The sequence below is a fragment of the Sebastes fasciatus genome, chromosome 11, assembly GCF_043250625.1.
Source record: "Sebastes fasciatus isolate fSebFas1 chromosome 11, fSebFas1.pri, whole genome shotgun sequence".
In the NCBI taxonomy this organism is placed as follows: domain Eukaryota; kingdom Metazoa; phylum Chordata; class Actinopteri; order Perciformes; family Sebastidae; genus Sebastes; species Sebastes fasciatus.
In genome coordinates this window covers 1,536,516-1,560,746 of record NC_133805.1, presented here as the reverse complement: position 1 = coordinate 1,560,746, position 24,231 = coordinate 1,536,516, and the positions used below count along the sequence as shown (strand labels likewise).

The following is a 24,231-nucleotide window of genomic DNA, read 5'->3' as shown; positions in this document are numbered from 1 at the left end:
ATAATTAGAATACTATAATATATAATATACATTATTCTGCAGAATGTTTTCATTAGCAAAATGCTTATTTTACAATTCAATTCCAACGTGTATCAACATTTCTTTTATTATTAAAACAAATATTGAAACCAGAAAAATAAAATAACATAAGAAATATAAAATAATTCTAGAAAAATGTGGCAATGATATATTATTGATAACGAACCTATCCTTGTATCAAATATACATAAACTACATCATAATAATTATAATTATAATAATGAGTAAATTAAAATATAAAAAATAAAAGATAATTCAAATTAATGATTGAAATAATAAAGAAAATAATTAGAAAATTAAAAAAAACATAAAAACATGTAAAAAAAATTATAATAATAGATAATAGTATAAAAAAACTGACTTTTGGGACTTTAAGTATATTTCGATGCTGATACTTTTGTACTTAAATAAGATCATAAATGCAGGATATACTTGTATCAGTAGTATTAGTACTTTTACTTAAGTACAACATATGAGTACTTCTTCCACCGCTGTACTATACCTGTCAGATAGAAGTAGTAAACAGTACAGTATGTGGTACTTGTACCCAGCTAGTGTAGCTGAAAAGTGAAGTCAGAGTTGAGAAATGCAGCCAGGTGTTGATAACATGTGTATGTGTGTGTTCAGGGTGTGGCGTTGACACGGCAACAGGAACGGGCCGGGCGTGGCAGTGTGTGTGTGTGTGTTGAGGCCTGCAGCGGTGTATTTATCTGCGGTGGGGAAAGTGTGTGTGAGTGTGTGTGTGTGTAACCAGGTATTGGCAGGATGTGTGTGAGGTTCAGGGTGTGTGTGATGGATCATAATGAGTGTGTGTGTGAGTAAGTGTGTGTGTGTGTGTGTGGTTCAGGGTGTGTCGTTCACACCTGTAGCCTCAGGTCACAGTTTATGGAAACAACCGTCAGCAGGAAGACGGAATCAGAGCCGAGCTTCAGGCACTGATTACTGGATGACATACAGATATTCTATATATATTATACATTATATATGAATTTACATACAAATAACATCAATTAATAATAATCTGTTATTAGTAGACGTGGAGCTCAGAACAGTTAAAGGTTAAGTTAAAGGAGTCTGGTCATATTCTATAATTCACTTCTTGTCAACCAGCCTGTTCATGACAGATACGGTACTCTTTACTACATCTATATGATACCTTTAGTTACTTTGCAAATACATACATATACTGTATATTATATATATATATATACATATACTGTATATTATATATACAATATATGTATATATATACATATATATATATATAAAAGCTTAGTTTATTTTATTCTAGTTTATTTTACTTTACTTTATTATATTTTATTTTATTTTACTTTATTTTATTTTATTTTGGTTTATTTTATTTTATTTTATTTTGGTTTATTTTATTTTATTTTAGTTTAGTTTAGCATAACGACTGAAAGCAGAGGGAGAGCTTCTTTCTTTAACGTACACTTCAAGTCCTTTCAGTGCTCGCTCTTCCCCTCCTTTCATCTTATTTCAGAGCACCAGTTGTTTGAATATTTACCTGAATTTCTTCATTTTATGAAAGAATGAATTGACATTTATCTTTATATTTATGTCTGTACATGTTTCTGTTTCTCCTCCTTCAGCTGCTCTGTGTGATTCTTTAAATAAAGATGAATACATGAAGAGAACGCTCTCTGTTGTACGTGATCATTATGTTATGATGTCTTATTGACTGACCTTCAGTCTGAACCGTGTTCATATTCTAAATCTAAACCCAGACGCTGAATTATAATAGTTTCCATCCTGTGGAACAGAGCGAGTATTCAGTCTTTTATTTCTGTCTTTGTGAAACGTCTTTGTGTCATAAAAATGTAAATATGGTGGAAGAGTCCCAGTAAACGCCCAGACACACACACACACACACACACACACACACAGTCATATCCTCTGACTGTGTGTGTGTGTGTGTGTGTGTGAATCACATGTGAGTAAGCGTGTCTCAGTATGTGCAGCGTGTTCAGACCTGAGCTCAGGTAGGGAGCAGCAGAGCAGTTAAAAGACGACGCAGTGAGCTGCTGCATCACTTTGTTTTATCTGATTTACTGGATTCAAAACTCAACATGAGGAACAACAGCTGGATTTCACTGCTGCTGGGAGCTCTGCTGGCTGCAGTCTGCACCGTCCAGGCCACCTACACACACTACTGTGAGTACTACCACTACTACTACTACTACTACTAATACTAATACTACTAATACTACTACTAATACTCATCATCATAACCTTTATTTAACTAGAAAGTCAGACCTCACCTGGTCAGGCTCAGATAGCAGCATCTACACATAACAAGACAACAGCACTGAATCACAGCAGCAACAAATAACAACAAAAAGGTCAGACACAAATACAAATAAAGTACAGTAAAATAAACAGGATATTTTCTGTTATTTAATGGTGTATCTACAGTAAAAGTGTGTATCGATACACCATTTAATAACAAATATCTGATTTTTTTACTGTGGGTACACAGTAAAATAACAAAAAAATAAGATTTTTGTTATTTAATGGTGTTTATGACGTTTACAAAATATTTATTAACCATTTAACAAGGCATTATAATCATCAGTTGAAACTTTATCCAAATAATGTTTATAGATGGTTTACAAACTATTTATTTAAGGAATACAAATAATATCTTAATTAACAGATACTTATATATATATATATATATATATATAGAGAGTATATACAATTTTATGTGTACAACAATAAACTGTTAAAATAACATACATTATAGCATTAAATATTCAATAAATATTATTAATATGATCAATTCTCATTTAATCATTTGTTAACAGTAAAATAACTACTAATTAAGTTCCATTAATTCTCAATTTACCATTTATAAATGATGGTTATTATGTTAACAGCATCATCACATGGTTTAAGTTCTAGAAAAAGCTGGTAAGTGGATTTTATTTAAAACTACTGTTGAAGCCATGAATATTCTAAAATATATTTTTTTATAAAAGATCTCATATAAGACAGAAATTAACAATATTATTACTTAAAATAAAGACATATTTAATTTGTATTGTGTTAGGCCTCTTATGAACAAACAACACAAATCACAGATAGAATGTGTCGTGTTTTGTCGTGTTGTTTTCTGCATCAGTTCATCATCAGGTCTGATGATGAAACGGTGTTTCTGAGCTGTTAATCAGAAGATCAAGTTGTTTAGACGCTGAGTTTGTGGATTCACGATGATTTTCCACGCTAGACGGTGACGTTTCTGGGTGTGACTTTGTTCTGTATGTTTTTATAAAGTTGTGAAACGGCTCCTCAGGTTATTCCATTATTACTGTACATTCAGAGAGGAACCCTCTCGGACAGACTCGTCCTATCATAACTCATTAACTGCTATCACAGAGTGAGTCACGGCCAATCGCCCGCCGGCAGTGTGAATCAGAGGCTGAGTGATGTGAGGCGAACAGACGCACCTTAACCTCACCTCACCTCCACCTGGAGGTCATGCTAAACATTCAACCTACTTATCAATTACCAGCTTGTATTAAAAGTCCTGCGTGTTTTACTACATCAGGATAAAAACAGGATCAAGCTGGACTTATTTCCAAGAAAAGACCAAAATCAGACTTGGAGATGTTGGAAGGTGGAGCTAGGCTAGCAGTTTCCCTCTGCTTCCAGTCTTTGTGCTAAGCTAGGCTCGTCGTTATGAAACATTTTCACACCGCTCTTACTCACTGCTTAGCTTCATTCCAGATGTTCATGTCGCTGTGAAAACACCTGGAACGATCAGATGAGATGAAGATGAACGATGTTGACTTTACTCGTCGGCTTGCTTTCCTCACGTCCGTTTCTCTTCTTGTGCACTGATTGGTTTCAGAGCGATTTCTCTCACCGACGGGCGCCGCCGCCGATTCAACACGCCGAGTCGTCCAAAACCCCTCCGACCAGTCAGACTAGAGCCTTAAAACAGAGTCTTAAAGGGACTGTTAGTAAGAATCCTAAATGTCTTGTTAACAGCTTCACCTGTGTCCGTTAAGTCAACTAAAGTCAGCGTCCTGTTGCTGGCGCTTGTGCTCGCTCTACATAGACATGAAGGAGCATCGCTCAACACAGTGAGGAGACACACGTCAGCTAAAAGCACAATATCACTCTATATTCCAGCTGCTTGGCAGTAATGTTAGCTGACCAGACCAAGGTCTCTCCATGAATCAATGCTGATCCTAGTGTTGGCTTTTCCCGCCTCAGCCTCCCGACCGCGGCCGGAGGGAACGGGGGAGACGATAACGTTTCTCTCTGCGGAGCCCCGTCACTTCACAAGACACGGGAAACCTCTGTTGGTCTGGAGGAGCTGCAGCAGTTATTTCTGCACAAACGTCCACTGAACATTCACTAGATATTCTCAGAGCTAAACTAACTCTTCTGCAGTGTGGAGTGAGCAGCATGCACGTGAGAGGTGGAGAGAGAGAGAGAGAAGGAGCGTGGTGTGTGAGTGAAGGCAGGCAGAGGAGCAGAGGAGCAGAGACTCCGGTCCTGGAGACCAAAGCTACGGTCTCCCCCGCGTCCTCCGACCGCGGCCAACACTGTTTAACAGCTTCACTAGATACAACCAAGAGGTTTTGCTGCTTCACTGGAGTTTGTGTTGGAGTCTGAGTCTGAACAGCGGAGACACACGAGAGACCATGAGACACACGAGAGACCATGAGACACACGAGAGACCATGAGACACACGAGAGACCAGGAGACACATGAGAGACCATGAGACACACGAGAGACCAGGAGACACACGAGAGACCATGAGACACACGAGAGACCATGAGACACACGAGAGACCACGAGACACACGAGAGACCACGAGACACACGAGAGACCACGAGACACACGAGAGACCACGAGACACACGAGAGACCACGAGACACACGAGAGACCACGAGACACACGAGAGACCAAGAGACACACGAGAGACCACGAGACACACGAGAGACCACGAGACACACGAGAGACCAGGAGACACACGAGAGACCATGAGACACACGAGAGACCATGAGACACACGAGAGACCATGAGACACACGAGAGACCATGAGACACACGAGAGACCAGGAGACACACGAGAGACCATGAGACACACGAGAGACCATGAGACACACGAGAGACCATGAGACACACGAGAGACCAGGAGACACACGAGAGACCAGGAGACACACGAGAGACCAGGAGACACCGACCAGCAATGATTTATACGTATAAGAAGTTACAAACAGGAACTTTAAAGACAGGTATATTCAGGTGTATTCAGGTATAATCAGGTGTATTCAGGTGTATTCAGGTATATTCAGGTGTATTCAGGTATATTCAGGTATATTCAGGTGTATTCAGGTATATTCAGGTATATTCAGGTATATTCAGGTGTATTCAGGTATATTCAGGTATATTCAGGTGTATTCAGGTATAATAATGTCCTCTCTAAGGTTCAGATCAGTACGGAGGCTGATTGGAGCTCATTCCTGATTAATTCTTCTCTACTTGTCATTACGTAACTTTACCACTAAATACTGTTCATCACGGGTCCTCTGCTCACGGCAGTAACAAGCAGCAGCCTGTTGAAACTCTATCAGAATTTAAAGTGTAGCTTTAAAGCAGCCGGCCGTGTCGTGTCCTCAGACGAGGCGTTGGCTGCTTCCTCTCTGATGGTTTGTCTGCAGGGCTGCAGGAGGAGGAGCAGCTCTCGCCGGGATCTCTGAACAAAACCACAGAACGAACGAGACGATTCCCTCTCTGTAAACGTTTCTGAAGCTCACGGAGCGTCTCAGGGAAAGAAAACACTGTGATTCTGTCTCCACCTTCAGTCTGTTTAACACAACTAACCATCAGATGTAGTGGCCTGCTCCCCAGAGGGTGATCCCTAAAGAGCTTTACCACGTTTTCTCCAACACCACCATCAGGGAAAAATTATATTTTTCTGATAAAACTTGTAAACAAGAATAATCAAAATTTAATACATTTATTTGGTATATATATCTCTTTGTGGTTGTTTTGCATCTCTTTGTGGTTGTTTCTGTGTCTCTTTGTGGTTGTTTTGCGTCTCTTTGAGGTTGTTTTGCGTCTCTTTGTAGTCGTTTTGCGTCTCTTTGAGGTTGTTTTGCGTCTCTTTGTAGTCGTTTTGCATCTCTTTGTAGTTGTTTTGTGTCTCTTTGTGGTTGTTTTGCATCTCTTTGTAGTTGTTTTGTGTCTCTTTGTGGTTGTTTTGCATCTCTTTGTGGTTGTTTTGCGTCTCTTTGTGGTTGTTTTGTGTCTCTTTGTGGTTGTTTTGCATCTCTTTGTAGTTGTTTTGTGTCTCTTTGTGGTTGTTTTGCATCTCTTTGTGGTTGTTTTGCATCTCTTTGTAGTTGTTTTGTGTCTCTTTGTGGTTGTTTTGCACCTCTTTGTAGTTGTTTTGTGTCTCTTTGTAGTTGTTTTGTGTCTCTTTGTAGTTGTTTTGTGTCTCTTTGTGGTTGTTTTGCATCTCTTTGTGGTTGTTTTGCATCACTTTGTGGTTGTTTTGCATCACTTTGTGGTTGTTTTGCATCACTTTTTGGTTGTTTTGCATCTCTGTTGTTGCTTTCTTTTAAATTTACTGTCCTGCTCCCCAGAGGTTGATCCCTAAAGAGTTTTATGTTTTCTCCAACACCACCATCAGGGAAAAATGTCATTCTTCTAATAAAACTTGTGTCAAACTTGAATGAGTTTTCATGAAATGTTCTGATCTTTTTAATTTCCTTGTTCGGTGGGTTCCGTTTCCAAGCCCTCAGGGTTTGTTGTTTTTCAACCAACCTGTGTAGTTATTCATATTATTGTTTTATTTTATTCACTAAATAAAGAACTAAAGAACTAAAACAATAATAATAACAATGAGACTAGATTCTGATTTAAATGAAACTCTCCGTCTCCTCCTGCAGCGACGGTGCGCTGCAGCTGTAACGGCAGATCTCGGTACTGCCTTCGGGACGCCGGGGGTCTGCACTGCGTCGACTGTACGGGACACTTCGAGGGCCGCCACTGCGAGCGCTGCAAGGACGGCTTCCACCTGGTGGGGGCGGCGCTGAGCTGCACACCCTGCCGCTGCAACCCCACAGGTGAGGATCCACGACATGTACCGTACATATACCGTTCCTTTAATACACAAACAGAATCCGTCTTATTACTGATGTCGTGTCTTTGCCTCCAGGTTCTGTCGGTGCCACGTGTGACAGCGGCGGGCGCTGCGGCTGTAAAGACGGCGTCACTGGAGATAAATGCGACCGCTGCCCGGACGGGCCGATCGGACCCAACGGCTGCTCGCAGAGGTGAAGAAACACGTCACATCTACAGACTCCTCACAATTGAATTAATGCTCTTCAACTGAATCTTCATCTCTCTCCATCTGCCACTTCAGTTGACACTTCAACTACTTTTACGACCTCCACCTCGGCTGACTGTTAGGGCTCTTTGTGTTTTTCAGACGTCAGGCCAGAGAGGATTCTGGGAGTCAGACCTGTTTCTGTTACGGTCACAGCAGCCGGTGTTCTGCACAATCCGGTTACTCCGTCCACAACATCACCTCCACCTTCGCCGACGGTAACCTTTCACCTCTCCACTTCACAATAAACTTCAGTTGGTGACAGTGGATTCCATTTCAAAATAAAAGCTCCAGAGAGCTCCAGTTGTAATACGTTGTGTTTTTTTTTTTTCAGGTCCGGATGGTTGGAAGGCGGCGACAGCGCAGGGCGTCACGCCCAACGACGTCCACTTCCGCTGGTCGCCAAAACACCAGGACCTGGAGGTGATCTCCAAAAACAGCCTGCCGGTTTACCTGTACGCCCCAGGTGAGGAGCAAACCCCGCCTCCTCCCTCATCCTCCTTCATCATCCTCCTTCCTCCTCCTTCATCCTCCTCCTCCTCCTCCTTCATCATCCTGCTTCATCCTCCTCCTTCCTCTTCCTCCTTCATCCCCCTCCTTCCTCTTCCTCCTTCATCATCCTCCTTCATCGTCCTCATCCTCCTCCATCTTCCTTCATCATCCTCCTTCCTCTTCCTCCTCCTCCTTCATCCTCCTCCTTCCTCCTCCTCCATCTTCCTTCATCATCCTTCTTCCTCTTCCTCCTCCTCCTCCTTCCTCCTCCTTCATCCCCCTCCTTCCTCCTCCTCCATCTTCCTTCATCATCCTCCTTCATCGTCCTCCTTCCTCTTCCTCCTCCTCCTTCATCCTCCTCCTTCCTCCTCCTCCATCTTCCTTCATCCTCCTCCTTCCTCTTCCTCCTCCTCCTTCATCGTCCTCCTTCCTCTTCCTCCTCCTCCTTCATCCTCCTCCTTCCTCCTCCTCCATCTTCCTTCATCATCCTTCTTCCTCTTCCTCCTCCTCCTCCTTCCTCCTCCTTCATCCCCCTCCTTCCTCCTCCTCCATCTTCCTTCATCATCCTCCTTCATCGTCCTCCTTCCTCTTCCTCCTCCTCCTTCATCCTCCTCCTTCCTCCTCCTCCTCCATCTTCCTTCATCCTCCTCCTTCCTCTTCCTCCTCCTCCTTCATCGTCCTCCTTCCTCTTCCTCCTCCTCCTTCATCGTCCTCCTTCCTCTTCCTCCTCCTCCTTCATCCTCCTCCTTCCTCCTCCTCCATCTTCCTTCATCCTCCTCCTTCCTCTTCCTCCTCCTCCTTCATCCCCCTCCTTCCTCCTCCTCCATCTTCCTTCATCATCCTCCTTCATCGTCGTCCTCCTCCTCCTCCTTCATCATCCTGCTTCATCCTCCTCCTTCCTCTTCCTCCTTCATCCCCCTCCTTCCTCCTCCTTCCTCTTCCTCCTTCATCATCCTCCTTCATCGTCCTCATCCTCCTCCATCCTCCTTCATCGTCCTCCTTCCTCTTCCTCCTCCTCCTTCATCCTCCTCCTTCCTCCTCCTCCATCTTCCTTCATCCTCCTCCTTCCTCTTCCTCCTTCATCCCCCTCCTTCCTCCTCCTTCATCTTCCTTCATCATCCTGCTTCATCCTCCTCCTTCCTCTTCCTCCTTCATCCCCCTCCTTCCTCCTCCTTCCTCCTCCTTCATCATCCTGCTTCATCCTCCTCCTTCCTCTTCCTCCTTCATCCCCCTCCTTCATCATCCTCCTTCATCGTCCTCATCCTCCTCCATCTTCCTTCATCATCCTCCTTCATCGTCCTCCTTCCTCTTCCTCCTCCTCCTTCATCGTCCTCCTTCCTCCTCCTCCATCTTCCTTCATCATCCTTCTTCCTCCTCCTCCTCCTTCATCTTCCTTCATCCTCCTCCTTCATCCCCCTCCTTCCTCCTCCTCCATCTTCCTTCATCATCCTCCTTCATCGTCCTCATCCTTCATCATCCTGCTTCATCCTCCTCCTTCCTCTTCCTCCTTCATCCCCCTCCTTCCTCTTCCTCCTTCATCATCCTCCTTCATCGTCCTCATCCTCCTCCATCTTCCTTCATCATCCTCCTTCATCGTCCTCCTTCCTCTTCCTCCTCCTCCTTCATCCCCCTCCTTCCTCCTCCTCCATCTTCCTTCATCATCCTCCTTCATCGTCCTCATCCTCCTCCTTCATCCTCCTCCTCCTTCATCATCCTGCTTCATCCTCCTCCTTCCTCTTCCTCCTTCATCCCCCTCCTTCCTCTTCCTCCTTCATCCCCCTCCTTCCTCTTCCTCCTTCATCATCCTCCTTCATCGTCCTCATCCTCCTCCATCTTCCTTCATCATCCTCCTTCATCGTCCTCCTTCCTCTTCCTCCTCCTCCTTCATCCTCCTCCTTCCTCTTCCTCCTTCATCCCCCTCCTTCCTCCTCCTCCATCTTCCTTCATCATCCTCCTTCATCGTCCTCATCCTCCTCCTTCATCCTCCTTCATCGTCCTCATTCTCCTCCTCCATCATCCTCCCTCATCCTCCTTCTTCATCCTTCTTCTCTTCTTTTATATTTGCTGCTTTCCTTATTTATTCTGTCTCCTCTCCTTCCACCTCCTATTCCCTTCCTTTCCTTTCATTTCTCCTCGCCTCTCCCGATGTCTCCTCCTTTCTTCTCCTTTTTTCTTTCCTTCCCCTTTCCTCCTCATCTCCTCCTCCCAACTCCACATCTCCCACATCTCCTTCTTTCCTTGTTTCCTCCCTCCTGACCAGTTGTTTCTCCCCTCTCCCACATCTCCTTCTTTCCTTTCCTTTCCTCTCGTTTCCTCCCCCCTGACCAGGTGTTTCTCCCCTCGCCCACATCTCCTTCTTTCCTTTCCTTTCCTTTCCTCTCCTCTCGTTTCCTCCCTCTTGACCAGTTGTTTCTCCCCTCTCCCACATCTCCTTCTTTCCTTTCCTTTCCTCTCCTCTTGTTTCCTCCCTCCTGACCAGTTGTTTCTCTCCTCTCCTCACAGATCCCTACCTGGAGAACCAGTTGCTGAGTTACGGTCAGAACTTTTCCTTCTCGTTGCGTCTGGACCGCGGCGTCCGACACCCGTCCACCAACGACGTGATCCTGGAAGGTGGCGGCCTACGAGTGGGCGCCTCGCTGGGCGACCTGCGCTCCATCGTCCCCTGTGGCCAGAAGATCAACTACAGCTTCAGGTCAGAAAATCAACCTGCAGAGAGTCAAAGTCTCTAAGCCCCACCCGCCTGCTACTCCAAGCTGGTTAAATCAAACACCCGAGGGTGGCTCAGATTCAGACATGAAGTTCAGGGTTTGACCTCTTCCAGGATAAATATTTTCTTTTCTCTGAACATTCCTGTCCGTCAGAGATGAAGAAACCTGCTGCCGTCATCAGAGCAAGTAGAAACAAAACCTCTCCGACAGAAAGAATCTGAGACTGTTACTACACTGAAAACATAAAACTCTCGTGTTTACACTAAACTATTGAACTAGGTGTGCGACAACACTCCCCCGAGGCAATTCAGGAAGGAACGGTGCATCAACACGAAGACAAGAGTATAGGCCGACTGCTACAAAGGGCTTCAACGGGTGCATTTCATGCATTTCTTTGACACCATGAAGCACGTTCTGACCGACTCAGTCTCACAGCGGTTTCATGAAACAGTCACGACATTTAATCTCTTCGATTCGTCTACATAGACACCAATTTCTATTTTTTTCGTGACGCTCAGCACGACTTTCAAAAACAGATTTTTTGCGTGTTTTCCTACAAATATCCAGCAACACGTGACGCACTTCTCAATTTCCACTCCAGTCTTTTCAAAATAAAACTACTTAGTTAGGTTTAGGAAAAGATGGCGGTTTGGGTTAAGATAACTGTGGAAGTGCTGTAATTTAAGTACAGAAGTTACGTGACAAATAAGTCCACGTTGACTCCTGGTTTCACGGGACATGAACGCCGGTCTCCTGGTGAAAGTCTGGTGTCCCTACGTGGCGTTCGCTGCTCTTTATACTTCCTGGTTCACACTTACGTGGATTACAGACGAACTGATTTTGTGCTGACTATCACACATGTGTCCGTTAGTGATGTAAAGAGTGAACTCACGTCTTCTGTCTGATGAACAGACTGGATGAGCAGCCCAGCAGCAGGTGGAGGCCTGAACTCTCCTCCTCCCAGTTCCAGACGCTCCTCCAGAACCTCACCGCCATCAAGATCAGGGCGACATTCGGCGAAAATGGTGAGCTCCCTTTTACTTCCATTCTCTTATACTTCCCATTTATTCCTTCTTCGGTTCTTTCCTTCCCTCTCTTTTATTCATGGTCTTGGTCTTGATTGAACTGTTGTATCTTTTCAGGACGTGGTTACATCGACAACGTGCGACTGGTGTCGGCGAGGCGTGGCGACGGCGCCCCGGCCCGCTGGGTTCAGACCTGCAGCTGCCCGCCGGGCTACGAGGGCGAGTTCTGCGAGCGATGCTCGGCCGGCTTCAGACGCAGCGCCCCCGCAGACGGGCCCTTCAGCGGCTGCGAGGCCTGCAGCTGCAGAGGAGGAAGCTGCGACCCGCAGACCGGCGACTGTTACTCTGCCGACGAGACGCCCGGAGAACTGAGCTGCTCCGACGGGTTCTACCGGGACCCCTGGCAGCCGCGCTGTCTGAAGTGTCCCTGTCCCGACGGAGTGTCCTGCTCCATCACTGCTGTATCGCTGGCGCCCCAGTGTTACGGCTGTCCAACCGGATACACAGGTTGGTCTCAGGACTATGACATCACACAGTACGATCACATGATGTCATGAGAGGTTATCACATGATGTCATGAGAGGTTATCACATGATGTCATGAGAGGTAATCACATGATGTCATGAGAGGTTATCACATGATGTCATGAGAGGTAATCACATGATGTCATGAGAGGTAATCACATGATGTCATGAGAGGTAATCACATGATGTCATGAGAGGTTATCACATGATGTCATGAGAGGTTATCACATGATGTCATGAGAGGTTATCACATGATGTCATGAGAGGTTATCACATGATGTCATGAGAGGTAATCACATGATGTCATGAGAGGTTATCACATGATGTCATGAGAGGTAATCACATGATGTCATGAGAGGTTATCACATGATGTCATGAGAGGTAATCACATGATGTCATGAGAGGTAATCACATGATGTCATGAGAGGTAATCACATGATGTCATGAGAGGTTATCACATGATGTCATGAGAGGTTATCACATGATGTCATGAGAGGTTATCACATGATGTCATGAGAGGTAATCACATGATGTCATGAGAGGTAATCACATGATGTCATGAGAGGTTATCACATGATGTCATGAGAGGTTATCACATGATGTCATGAGAGGTTATCACATGATGTCATGAGAGGTTATCACATGATGTCATGAGAGGTTATGTGATAGTTGAACATAATTCTCAGATTTCCCTGTAAAATGTTCAGAATCATCAGTGAAATGTCAACGTGTGTCTGTCCCTCAGGTCCTCGCTGTAAAGTCTGTCAGGAGGGTTTCCATAGCGGTCCCGTACGGGGCGACGGCTTGCCGACCTGCAAGCCATGCCAGTGTAACGGACACATCGACGTCGGCGTGGCGGGAAGTTGTGATCGTAACACCGGCGAATGTCTGAAATGTGTGAACAACACGAGGGGACAGAACTGCGAGGTCTGTCTGCCGGGGTTCTACCACGGCCTCGCCACCGACGCCTGCAAACGTAAGGCAGGGCGCTGTTGGTCGGCATTTTCTAATCTGAAGCCGCTGATTAGTTGATCATAAAAAAGTGCCTCTAAGTTCCTCTAATGGCCACTAGAGGCTCCAAAAGAGAGTCAATCCCCACAGACCTATACTACTATAATAAAATAACTAACCTGATGTGAGGTTATTATAAGACATGTAACGTGAGGTTATTGTAAGACATGTAACGTGGAGGTTATTGTAAGACATGTAACGTGGAGGTTATTGTAAGACATGTAACGTGGAGGTTATTATAAGACATGTAATGTGAGGTTATTATAAGACATGTAATGTGAGGTTATTATAAGACATGTAATGTGAGGTTATTATAAGACATGTAATGTGGAGGTTATTATAAGACATGTAATGTGAGGTTATTATAAGACATGTAATGTGAGGTTATTATAAGACATGTAATGTGAGGTTATTATAAGACATGTAACGTGGAGGTTATTATAAGACATGTAATGTGAGGTTATTATAAGACATGTAATGTGAGGTTATTATAAGACATGTAACGTGAGGTTATTATAAGACATGTAACGTGGAGGTTATTATAAGACATGTAACGTGAGGTTATTATAAGACATGTAATGTGAGGTTATTATAAGACATGTAACGTGAGGTTATTATAAGACATGTAATGTGGAGGTTATTATAAGACATGTAACGTGAGGTTATTATAAGACATGTAACGTGAGGTTATTATAAGACATGTAACGTGGAGGTTATTATAAGACATGTAACGTGAGGTTATTATAAGACATGTAACGTGGAGGTTATTATAAGACATGTAACGTGAGGTTATTATAAGACATGTAATGTGGAGGTTATTATAAGACATGTAACGTGAGGTTATTATAAGACATGTAACGTGGAGGTTATTATAAGACATGTAACGTGAGGTTATTATAAGACATGTAACGTGGAGGTTATTATAAGACATGTAATGTGAGGTTATTATAAGACATGTAATGTGAGGTTATTATAAGACATGTAACGTGGAGGTTATTATAAGACATGTAACGTGAGGTTATTATAAGACATGTAACGTGGAGGTTATTATAAGACATGTAATGTGGAGGTTATTATAAGACATGTAACGTGAGGTTATTAACGGTTGTTTCCTCTCTCGTTTTGTGGCCCAGCGTGTGACTGTGACCTTCAGGGCTCTGAGTCCAGACAGTGTGATGATTCGGGCCGCTGTCGGTGTCGACCGGGCTTCGAGGGTCTGAAGTGCCCAAGGTCCAACTGTCCCACCTGTTTCAGTCCCATCAAGACGAAGGTACAAAAACTCATCAGTTTCAGTTGGATGAAACGGAGCTTGAGGCGCTGGTCGCCCTCTAAAAAATAAATAAAATAAAGTAATTAAAAAAACAAAACAATGATTCAGAAAACATTTGAATAATGTTTCATTAATTCTATTTATATCAAGGATTTCAGTTGATTAAAAGAGTTAATCAGGATTAATCACAAATTAGTCACACATTTTTTATCTGTTTTTTTATCTGTTGAAAATGAACCTTAAAAGGAGATTTGTAGAGAAAAAAACAACACTATTTTTATTTTTTTTTCTCCACGTAAATTTACGACTTTAATCTCATAAATAGATTTTTTCTCTGAATATTTCCCCCGGCCTCCGTTATTTATTTATTTTTATCACAATAGCTGTAATATGCCGTCGTACATTCCAGCGTCAACAATATTTAAAACAAAATAACAATTAAATAAAACAAACAGTTGTTGGTATAATGTTATATAACATATTAATAGAATAGAATAGAAAGCTTTATTGTTATTATTTATTGTTATTATAACATATTAAGGCTGTCGATCCATTCAAATATTTAATCCCCATTACTCCAAACTAGTCGCACATTTTTTTATCTGTTCTAAATGAACCTTAAATATATATATATATATATATATATATACAAATATAAATACCTTAAAATATATAAATACAAAAATAAATATAAAAAACAAATAAATAGATAAATAGATATGAAAAATATAACTTGAACAGAAAAATTAATAGATTATTAATATTAAAAAATGAAAATGAAAAATGAAAAATAGAAAAATACATTGAAAAATGTAAATGAAAAAATAAAAATGTAAAATAAGAAATAGACGAATAAATGTAAAAAATAAATGAAAATGGAGAAGAAAAAAATGTAATAGATAAAAAATAAATAAATAAATAAAAGTATATGCGTTGGGCTGTCAATCGCTTAAGATAGTTAATCGTGATTAATGGCACATTGTTTTATCTGTTCTAAATGTACCTTAAAGGGAGATATGTGAAGTATTTAATCCTCTTATCAACATGGGAGTGGACAAATATGCTGCTTTATGCAAATGCATGTATATATTAATTATTGTAAATCAATGAACACCATAAAACAACAGATGTTGTCCAGAAACCCTCACAGGTACTGCATTTAGCATATCTGGAGGTCAGAGGTCAAGGGACCCCTTTGAAAATGGACATGACAACCTTTAGTGTACGTTCGTAGCGTTATTTAACCTCCGTCATGACCAGCCAGTCCGACCTGGTTGGTACCGATGGAGTCATCAGGTTTTCTCGGGTTGGAAACAACAGATACATTGAGCTCCGTGTTTCAGATGGCGGCCTACGCTGACAAGCTGAAGCAGCTGGAGACTCGGCTCTCAGACGTGGACGGAGGTTTGAAACCGGCCAACAGCGCCGAGATGGAAGCTGCTCTGAGAGCCACGGAGAAGCTGGTGGACGACCTGCAGTACAACACCGAGCTGCTCACAGGTAACACACCGCGTGCTCTACACCATCACACTAACACCATCCTGTCTGAAGAACAGCTCTCGTTATGAAGCAACATTTCAACCTCATAACTTTAAAAAAAGAGATTTAGATTTAGCCGAACAGGATGAAACTTTGAGAGTTTGACAAACAGATTAACATCATGAGACATGTACAAAAAGACATGAGGGAAAGTTCATGCTCACCTTTCTTTACTCCTCTGAGTTCCCTCCAAAACAATGATGTCACTTCCTGAAAATGGTCCCAAGGGCATTGTAGTCTTTTTATGGGAGGCAAGAAACTACAAACTAACAGGAGGGAAATTATGGAGGACAGAACCTGCCAAAATAATTAATTAATTAATTAATAAATAAATAAATAAATAAATAAATAAATAAATAAATAAATAAATAAATGTAGCAAAAATAATATTAAAAATAAATGCAGCCGTTAATTAATTGATAAAATGGGACATACATTCATATTTCTGTTTTAATTTGCTTCTTTATTTATTTATCTTTGTATTAATTCCTTTATTTATGTGCTTTTTTATTTATTTATGTATATATTTTTATTCATTTTTAGATACATTTTTTGCATTCATTTTTTATTTATTTATTTATTTTTACATTTATTTATTCTATATTTATTTTTAAATGTGTGTATTTATTTATGTATTTATTTCTGCATGATTTTCCCTTTGCATCAACCTCTTATTCATTTCCCCAAACTTATTTATTTCTGTATGCTTTTCTTTACACATTTTTTCTATGCATTTCTGCCTCATTATGCAAATGAGGGGGGTATATATATATATACATATATATATATATAATTTGAGAGAGTTTAACAGGGCCTATACAATAATTAAAGAATAGTTTGAGTCTTATAGTTCTTGTAGAAGTTAATTACTTTGCACTGGGGACGTGCTAAAATCGAACACATGTACCAAAAAACGCTCAGTAGTTTTATAATAATAATAATAATAATAAGCATAATGTGCATTATTCTGTGTTTATGTGATAAAGAAGATCTCAATCTATAATTTAATCTTTTTGTTATAAATATTTGAGACATTTTAAAGAACATATGAGGAAGTGGTTCATAACAGGTATGATGACAAAACGCTGACACTAATGACGTCACTCCTCGTGCGTCCAACAGGACAGGAGAAGAACCTGCAGGGCCGCCTGTCGTCCATCAGCAGGAGTCAGCTGGCCGAGGGCCAGGACCTCCAGAACATCGCCGACGCCGCGGACAAAATCAAACAGCGACAGCAGACGTACAAGACGAACGTGGAGGAGGTTCAGAGTCTGATGCAGGAGATGAAACGCAAACTGGACGAGGCCAAGGCCGACCTCAGATCAGCTGTAAGATAACACAGTTACACTAACACACTGTCAGAATGTCACATCACATACGTGTACATGTGTTGCTGCTGCTGCCTTCATGACATACATCAGACGTTGTTACAAAATGATGATGATGATGATGTGATTGTCAGGTGTCCGTTCCTCTAACAGCTGCTTGTTCTCTTCCTTCCTGTCAGGAGATTCCTCTCGGAGACGCTCCGCTGGGTCCAAACCTCCTAACCTCTCTGGTGAAGACAGCCACCAGTCTAGCTGACAAGTGAGTCCATCGTATTCATGTAACGGTGTAATCGATATAAACCAACGAAGAGCTTCTGTTTTACACCGTGTCAGATGTTTGTGTCCTCATCACTTCCTGTCCGTCCATCCCGCAGACATCAGACGAGTGCAGACGCCGTGGAGCAAAGCGCCAACGAAGCTCTGAGCGACTCGCAGGAGAGTCTGGCTCTGGTCCGAACTCTCATGAGCAAAGAGAACAAAGTCAAAGAGCTGATCGGAGATCTGAAAACCACGTGAGTCTCTCTTCTGTCAGTCTGAGGAGAAAGATAAGGGGTTATATGTAACAGTCCTGTTTGTCCTCAGTGTCTGTTTTAATATTATGTTCACTAACAAAGACCACGGCGTTAGTAGGCTTACCGTACAAGAGCAGATTGATTTGGAATGGCTGGACGATGCGGGAGAGATTGGGTAAGCTTTGAGTTGGGTGGGATGATTGGGGTCGAGGAGAGGGATGGAAAGGGGTCGGGGGCGGTTACCGAGGGATGAACGGGAGCTTAAGGTTGATCGTAAGGCTCCTGTTCATCGGGATGTTGGGATCGAGGAGGTAACACTTTCTTGTTGTGAGGTGACGGTGCCAACAGCTGATCACCGTGCCACCCTGCCGAGAGAGGAACGGGGTTTGGGGGGGAAGGGTCATGAGAACTGAGACGAACTGGATCTCAAGAGCAGAGGGAAGTCAGAGGTCGACCTTCGTAGAACTCGATGGATAAATGTAGAACTATGAATGAATTTTGGATTAGTTTAGAATTAATTCAGCAGCCGGTTCAGTGCTTCTTAGCAATGGCCGCTGAGGCTCATGGGTCTTGTAGTATTTACAGTAAAGCGGTTCTATAATTTGATCCTGATTTGTCGGGAGAGAAGGTGAAGCTTTCCCAACGGATGACCCGGTGGAAGAGACTCCGACTCTTAGTGGCCCACCGGCCGATCCTAAACCTGTGTTGATGCTCTAAACCAATGATGTCCGTGTGTGTTCAGGTATGACAAGACTTCAGCCCAGGTGAAGGGTTTGGAGAACCAGGCGACCCGGCTGAGCGGCGAGGCCAGAGACGAGAGCAAAATGGCGGACGGCATGCTGAAAGACATCGCCGCCATGGAGCGAAACATCCCATCATCCCTGAAGGTGACTGCTGCTGTTAGACGTCACAATGTGTAGAAAACAAGGAGTGCTTCTGACCTTAGCAAACACTCATGAGTTCTTATCCTCTTCTCCCATGATGCTCAGGGGCAGATGGACGCCATGGTTTCCAGGTTGGAGGATGTGAAGCAGGCGGTGGACGGGGACATCTCAGGATTCGAGGCGCTGCAGGACGGCATGCTGCGAGACAAGGACGCCACCGAGGTCCTGCTGGCCAAGGGCAAGGGCGCCCAGCAGGTACTGAAGGATTATGGGAACCCAGTCCAACACACATATATATATATATATATATAGATACCGCATTGGCCGCCTCAGTCCGTTGCAGCGATACGTCAACGTGGGCGCCATATTGGACAGGGCAAGACTGGCCTGTAAACACATATAAGTGAATGGGGGAGCGGCTGTTTTACTACATAAAAAGCACTATAACGTCTACATTTCTCAACTGATTTCAACGAGTCTTTATTATATCAAATGGTTTATGATCTACTAGGAGTAACGTTAAGTTACATTTTTGTATAAAAAGATTTTGGTAGAAAAACTGTTAAATGCGTTCGTTAACGTCACTGCTTCCAGCTCCTGGATCAGCGGTCTGTCCTTCGATACGGTGGGATTCAATCAGTTATTAGGTCATTATTAATATTATTAATTCTCTGAGAGAATAACGTCATAAATTAGAGAAAAGAAATCTGAAATTATCCGGGATTAAAATCATAAATTTACATTATAAACCCTTTAATATAATAACGACTCGTTATTCTAGATTTTTCTAAAAAGCACTTTAATGTTAACATTTCTCAATTACAAAGAGTCAAACACGAGCTAGCTCTTATCTGATGAAGATCTAAAAGCTAACGTTAGCTTTAGTTTAACAATAACACGCTAGCTGGCTCTTATCTGATGATCTACGGAAGCTAATGTTTTGTAAAGATGTAACTTAAACTGTAATGTTGTTGACTTGAATCATTCTTAAAGGAAAACATGTTATGACAGTACGACTTTTTAATACCATATCAACAGACAGACCGGCCGCTGATCCATGAACCACAACCAGGAGTATAATATAACATTACTGAACCGTTTCTCACCAAACGTATTTTCTGTTGGAGGAATGTGACCTACAGTACTAATAATAATAATAATAATAATAATAATTATCTACTACACGTAGATTATAAACACTTGAATATCAAACGACTCGTTGAAATCGGTTGAGCAATGTCGACGTTATGGTGCTTTTTATCCAGAAAGAATGTGTTTACAGGTCAGTCCTGACCTCCCCAATACAGCGGCGATGCTGACGTACGATCATAAGGCCAACGCTGCATCTATGTACATACAGTATATATATCTATATCTATGGTCACTACATCATGACAACATGCAGATGTATTTCTTTCTCTGTGCTCTGATTGGTCACCAAGAAAAGAAAACATTTCATATTTGCGGTACAGATCGTAGTTTTGTTGCGTTGAGTTATATCCGATGTGGTTCCTCTCTGCAGAAGTTCAACAAGCTGCTTGACAGAGTCAACGTCGCCAAGAGCGACACCGAGGGCGCTCTGAAACGCTTCAACACCAACGAGCTGGACGTCGCCCTGAACACCCTGAGAGGTAGATACTGTAGACACACGGACTGACGAAGACACACTGTTTGTTTTCTCTATAAACTCTGGACTCAATGTGACTCCTCCTCGTCTTCCTCGGCAGGTTTCGACCAGCAGATCGATGACAGCAAGGTTTTGGCCGACGCTGCCATCAAGCGTCTTCCCGGCATCAACGCCACCATCCAGCAGGCCGTCAGAAACAACCGCGAGACGATCTCCAACCTGGGAGACATGTCTGAAGATTACAGCAAAGCACTGGGAACCATCGGACCACTGGAGACGCTGGTCAACAGTCTGGAGGTAACAACCAATCATCGTCCGCCTGTTAGTAGTAAACTCACACAATGACGCCTTGCTTCCACAGTTCTGTGTACGTATGCCAAACCGAATGCGTTGTATGCGTCAACCGGAAGTTGGGGAACCTCCGTGATCTTTGATGTGTTTGCAAAACTCCTTCTGTTTTTTTCGGTCTGTAATTTGCCTCGAGTACGAAACCAACCCCGTGTCCCTCGTAGACGGTAACAGAATTAACAAAAGAGGTTGAAACATGTCTCCCAACTTCTACTTTAAACAAACCACTAACAGTAATAACACTATGCTGAAGAGAGACAAACCCCAAAACGCTGATCTCTGATTGGTTCCCCTGCCGTGTCCTAAAAAAGATCTAATAGAGGGTCTTTATGGCTCCTCCAAGCTATAGACCAGACCAGTATGGCTTTATGGCTCCAGGCTATAGACCAGACCAGCATGGCTTTATGGCTCCAAGCTATAGACCAGACCAGTATGGCTTTATGGCTCCAGGCTATAGACCAGACCAGCATGGCGTCATGGCTCCAGGCTATAGACCAGACCAGCATGGCGTCATGGCTCCAAGCTATAGACCAGACCAGTATGGCTTTATGGCTCCAAGCTATAGACCAGACCAGTATGGCTTTATGGCTCCAAGCTATAGACCAGACCAGCATGGCTTTATGGCTCCAGGCTATAGACCAGACCAGCATGGCTTTATGGCTCCAGGCTATAGACCAGACCAGCATGGCTTTATGGCTCCAGGCTATAGACCAGACCAGCATGGCTTTATGGCTCCAGGCTATAGACCAGACCAGCATGGCTTTATGGCTCCAGGCTATAGACCAGACCAGCATGGCGTCATGGCTCCAGGCTATAGACCAGACCAGCATGGCGTCATGGCTCCAAGCTATAGACCAGACCAGTATGGCTTTATGGCTCCAAGCTATAGACCAGACCAGTATGGCTTTATGGCTCCAGGCTATAGACCAGACCAGCATGGCTTTATGGCTCCAGGCTATAGACCAGACCAGCATGGCTTTATGGCTCCAGGCTATAGACCAGACCAGCATGGCTTTATGGCTCCAGGCTATAGACCAGACCAGCATGGCGTCATGGCTCCGGGCTATAGACCAGACCAGCATGGCGTCATGGCTCCGGGCTATAGACCAGACCAGCATGGCTTTATGGCTCCGGGCTATAGACCAGACCAGCATGGCGTCATGGCTCCGGGCTATAGACCAGACCAGCATGGCGTCATGGCTCCGGGCTATAGACCAGACCAGCATGGCGTCATGGCTCCGGGCTATAGACCAGACCAGCATGGCGTCATGGCTCCGGGCTATAGACCAGACCAGCATGGCGTCATGGCTCCGGGCTATAGACCAGACCAGCATGGCTTTATGGCTCCGGGCTATAGACCAGACCAGCATGGCTTTATGGCTCCGGGCTATAGACCAGACCAGCATGGCGTCATGGCTCCAGGCTATAGACCAGACCAGCATGGCGTCATGGCTCCAGGCTATAGACCAGACCAGCATGGCGTCATGGCTCCAGGCTATAGACCAGACCAGCATGGCGTCATGGCTCCAGGCTATAGACCAGACCAGCATGGCTTTATGGCTCCGGGCTATAGACCAGACCAGCATGGCGTCATGGCTCCAGGCTATAGACCAGACCAGCATGGCGTCATGGCTCCAGGCTATAGACCAGACCAGCATGGTTTATCTGGTTTCAGGTTTGAAGGCAGTAAATATTCTACGAGTCCGTCTCTCTCTGGTCAATATATCGACCTGTCCACATAAACTGGTTTGATTCCAGCGTCTGACGTCCACTCTGTCTTTCTTCTTTAGGGAACATTGCCGTCTCCTGCCGGTTTGGTGAATGAAGCCACCAAACTGAACAAGGATGCCAGTGATCTGAATAGGAAGGCGACGGTTGCAGTTAAAAACCTCGCCAATGAGCTGCGCGCCGGCAAGACGCTGGAGGCCGACGCCGAGCAGGTAAAGTGTCCACACGGAGACGACCTGGCTGTCAGTGGATAAAGAGTCACCAACAGAAAGGTCAATGATGTGAATGTTTCCTCTGCAGGCTGCCGGTGGAGCGGCGGCTGCGCTCAACAAAGCCAGAGAGACCAGAGAGGCCGTGGGGAAAGCGCTGCGAGACATCAACGGCCTGCTGGCCAACCTGAGTATGTTCAGCTGTTCTCTCTGGTTCAACATGAAGCTGAGAAGCAGAGATATGTTGACTTACCGTCAGTGTTCTTCTTCTTCTTCTTCTCCTCAGACCAGACCGGTGTTGTGGATGAAAACCGCCTGGCGCAGCTGGAGAAGTCTCTGGCCAACGCTCAGCAAAACGTGTTGGGCAATCTGAAGCCTCGTCTCCGAGACATGGAGGACCAGGAGGTCGCCCTGCGCAGTCTGCTGAGAGGCATCAACCGGGACATCGACACCATCCTGACAGACATCGCTAACCTGGAGGACATCCTGAAGGCCGTCCCCGCCGGCTGCTTCAACAGCCCGCCCATCGAGGAGGCCTGAGGACCGTAGAGTTCTGGTTCCACAGAGAACCGATCCACAATAAACCCTTTTAAGCAATAATCTACCTACGCTTATAAAACAAGTCATTTCAAAAGAGACAGTGAGTTTCTGCGTGATTGTCCTGCTGGGAAACAAACCATTTAATGATCCTAATCATAGATTATTATGAGAAAAATATCAGTAATTAATAGTTTAAAAACATTAGAGCATCTTTATAGAACAAAGTGCTGAACAAAGTTATAACTTATAACAATTAGAAAAAGAGATTGAAATGAAAATGAGTCCATTTTTTTTTGGTTAAAACGAAACAAACAAACATTTCCGTTTTTTAAATTACAAATGAATTACAGATTATCCAACGATACCCAGACCTCACCGGGTCAAATCACCAAAATCTCACTGTGATACTCACGCTGCGTTCATGTCCTGTGTTAGTTACCGTAAATATCAGTCTCTGACTAACCAACCAGACGTGACCTGAATGCAGCATGAGGGCTCGATGTTCCTGGTTTTTACAGTAAATACCACAACGATAGATTTCATGTACCGAGGAGAACATTATTAAAACAAGATAAACTACATATTACGTTTACATTATTGCACATAACAACTACTGATAACCTTCTTTTTTAAATACACTTATTTAACCCACACCTAACCGTTGTTTTTGATGCATATTGTGTTTATGAAACTATATTTTTGTGTTGATGTTTTCTGATGATGATGTGATGTATGTATGTGTGAATGTAAGCGTGTTGTATTTATAACTGTACATACAGTACATCAGTGTTTCTACTCGTTCTGTTGTCTTTAACGTGTTTCACCAGCAGAAATATGTCTCATAACTGCCTTCAAATAAAACCTGCTGCACTTTTCCCTGTTTTACGACGTGTTTTAGTCGTCTCATTATTCATACTTTGATCTTATTTATGTATTTGATATTTTCTATATGAAGTGCTTGAAGAGGTTATGGAAGCCAAATAGTGGCTCTTTCTTTTGAGATCAGCCGGTTTGTCAGTTATAAACATGTTGTTTAACCATTAATAACATTAAAGGGACTATATGGAAGAATCAGAAAT

The 24,231-nt window shown here is 43.3% G+C and overlaps 1 protein-coding gene and 1 long non-coding RNA gene across 2 annotated transcripts; both read left to right on the top strand.

Annotated features, from left to right (window-relative positions):
- The first annotated feature begins 1,410 nt into the window (after positions 1–1,410).
- lamc2 (laminin, gamma 2) lies at positions 1,411–24,026 on the top strand. Its single transcript, XM_074649840.1, has 21 exons — positions 1,411–2,211; positions 6,968–7,144; positions 7,237–7,354; positions 7,510–7,625; positions 7,742–7,873; positions 10,402–10,591; positions 11,520–11,632; positions 11,750–12,139; positions 12,902–13,132; positions 14,301–14,437; positions 15,781–15,937; positions 17,099–17,304; positions 17,484–17,563; positions 17,679–17,816; positions 18,559–18,703; positions 18,806–18,955; positions 20,223–20,331; positions 20,428–20,624; positions 22,466–22,615; positions 22,704–22,803; positions 22,899–24,026. Exons 1-21 carry the CDS (start codon positions 2,127–2,129, stop codon positions 23,150–23,152), a joined length of 3,375 nt encoding a protein of 1,124 aa, XP_074505941.1. The 5' UTR covers positions 1,411–2,126; the 3' UTR covers positions 23,153–24,026.
- On the top strand, positions 5,043–6,107 carry LOC141776346 (uncharacterized). Its single transcript, XR_012595750.1, has 3 exons — positions 5,043–5,308; positions 5,339–5,378; positions 5,469–6,107. It is a non-coding gene; the product is annotated as an uncharacterized LOC141776346 (long non-coding RNA).
- Positions 24,027–24,231: the final 205 nt, after the last annotated feature.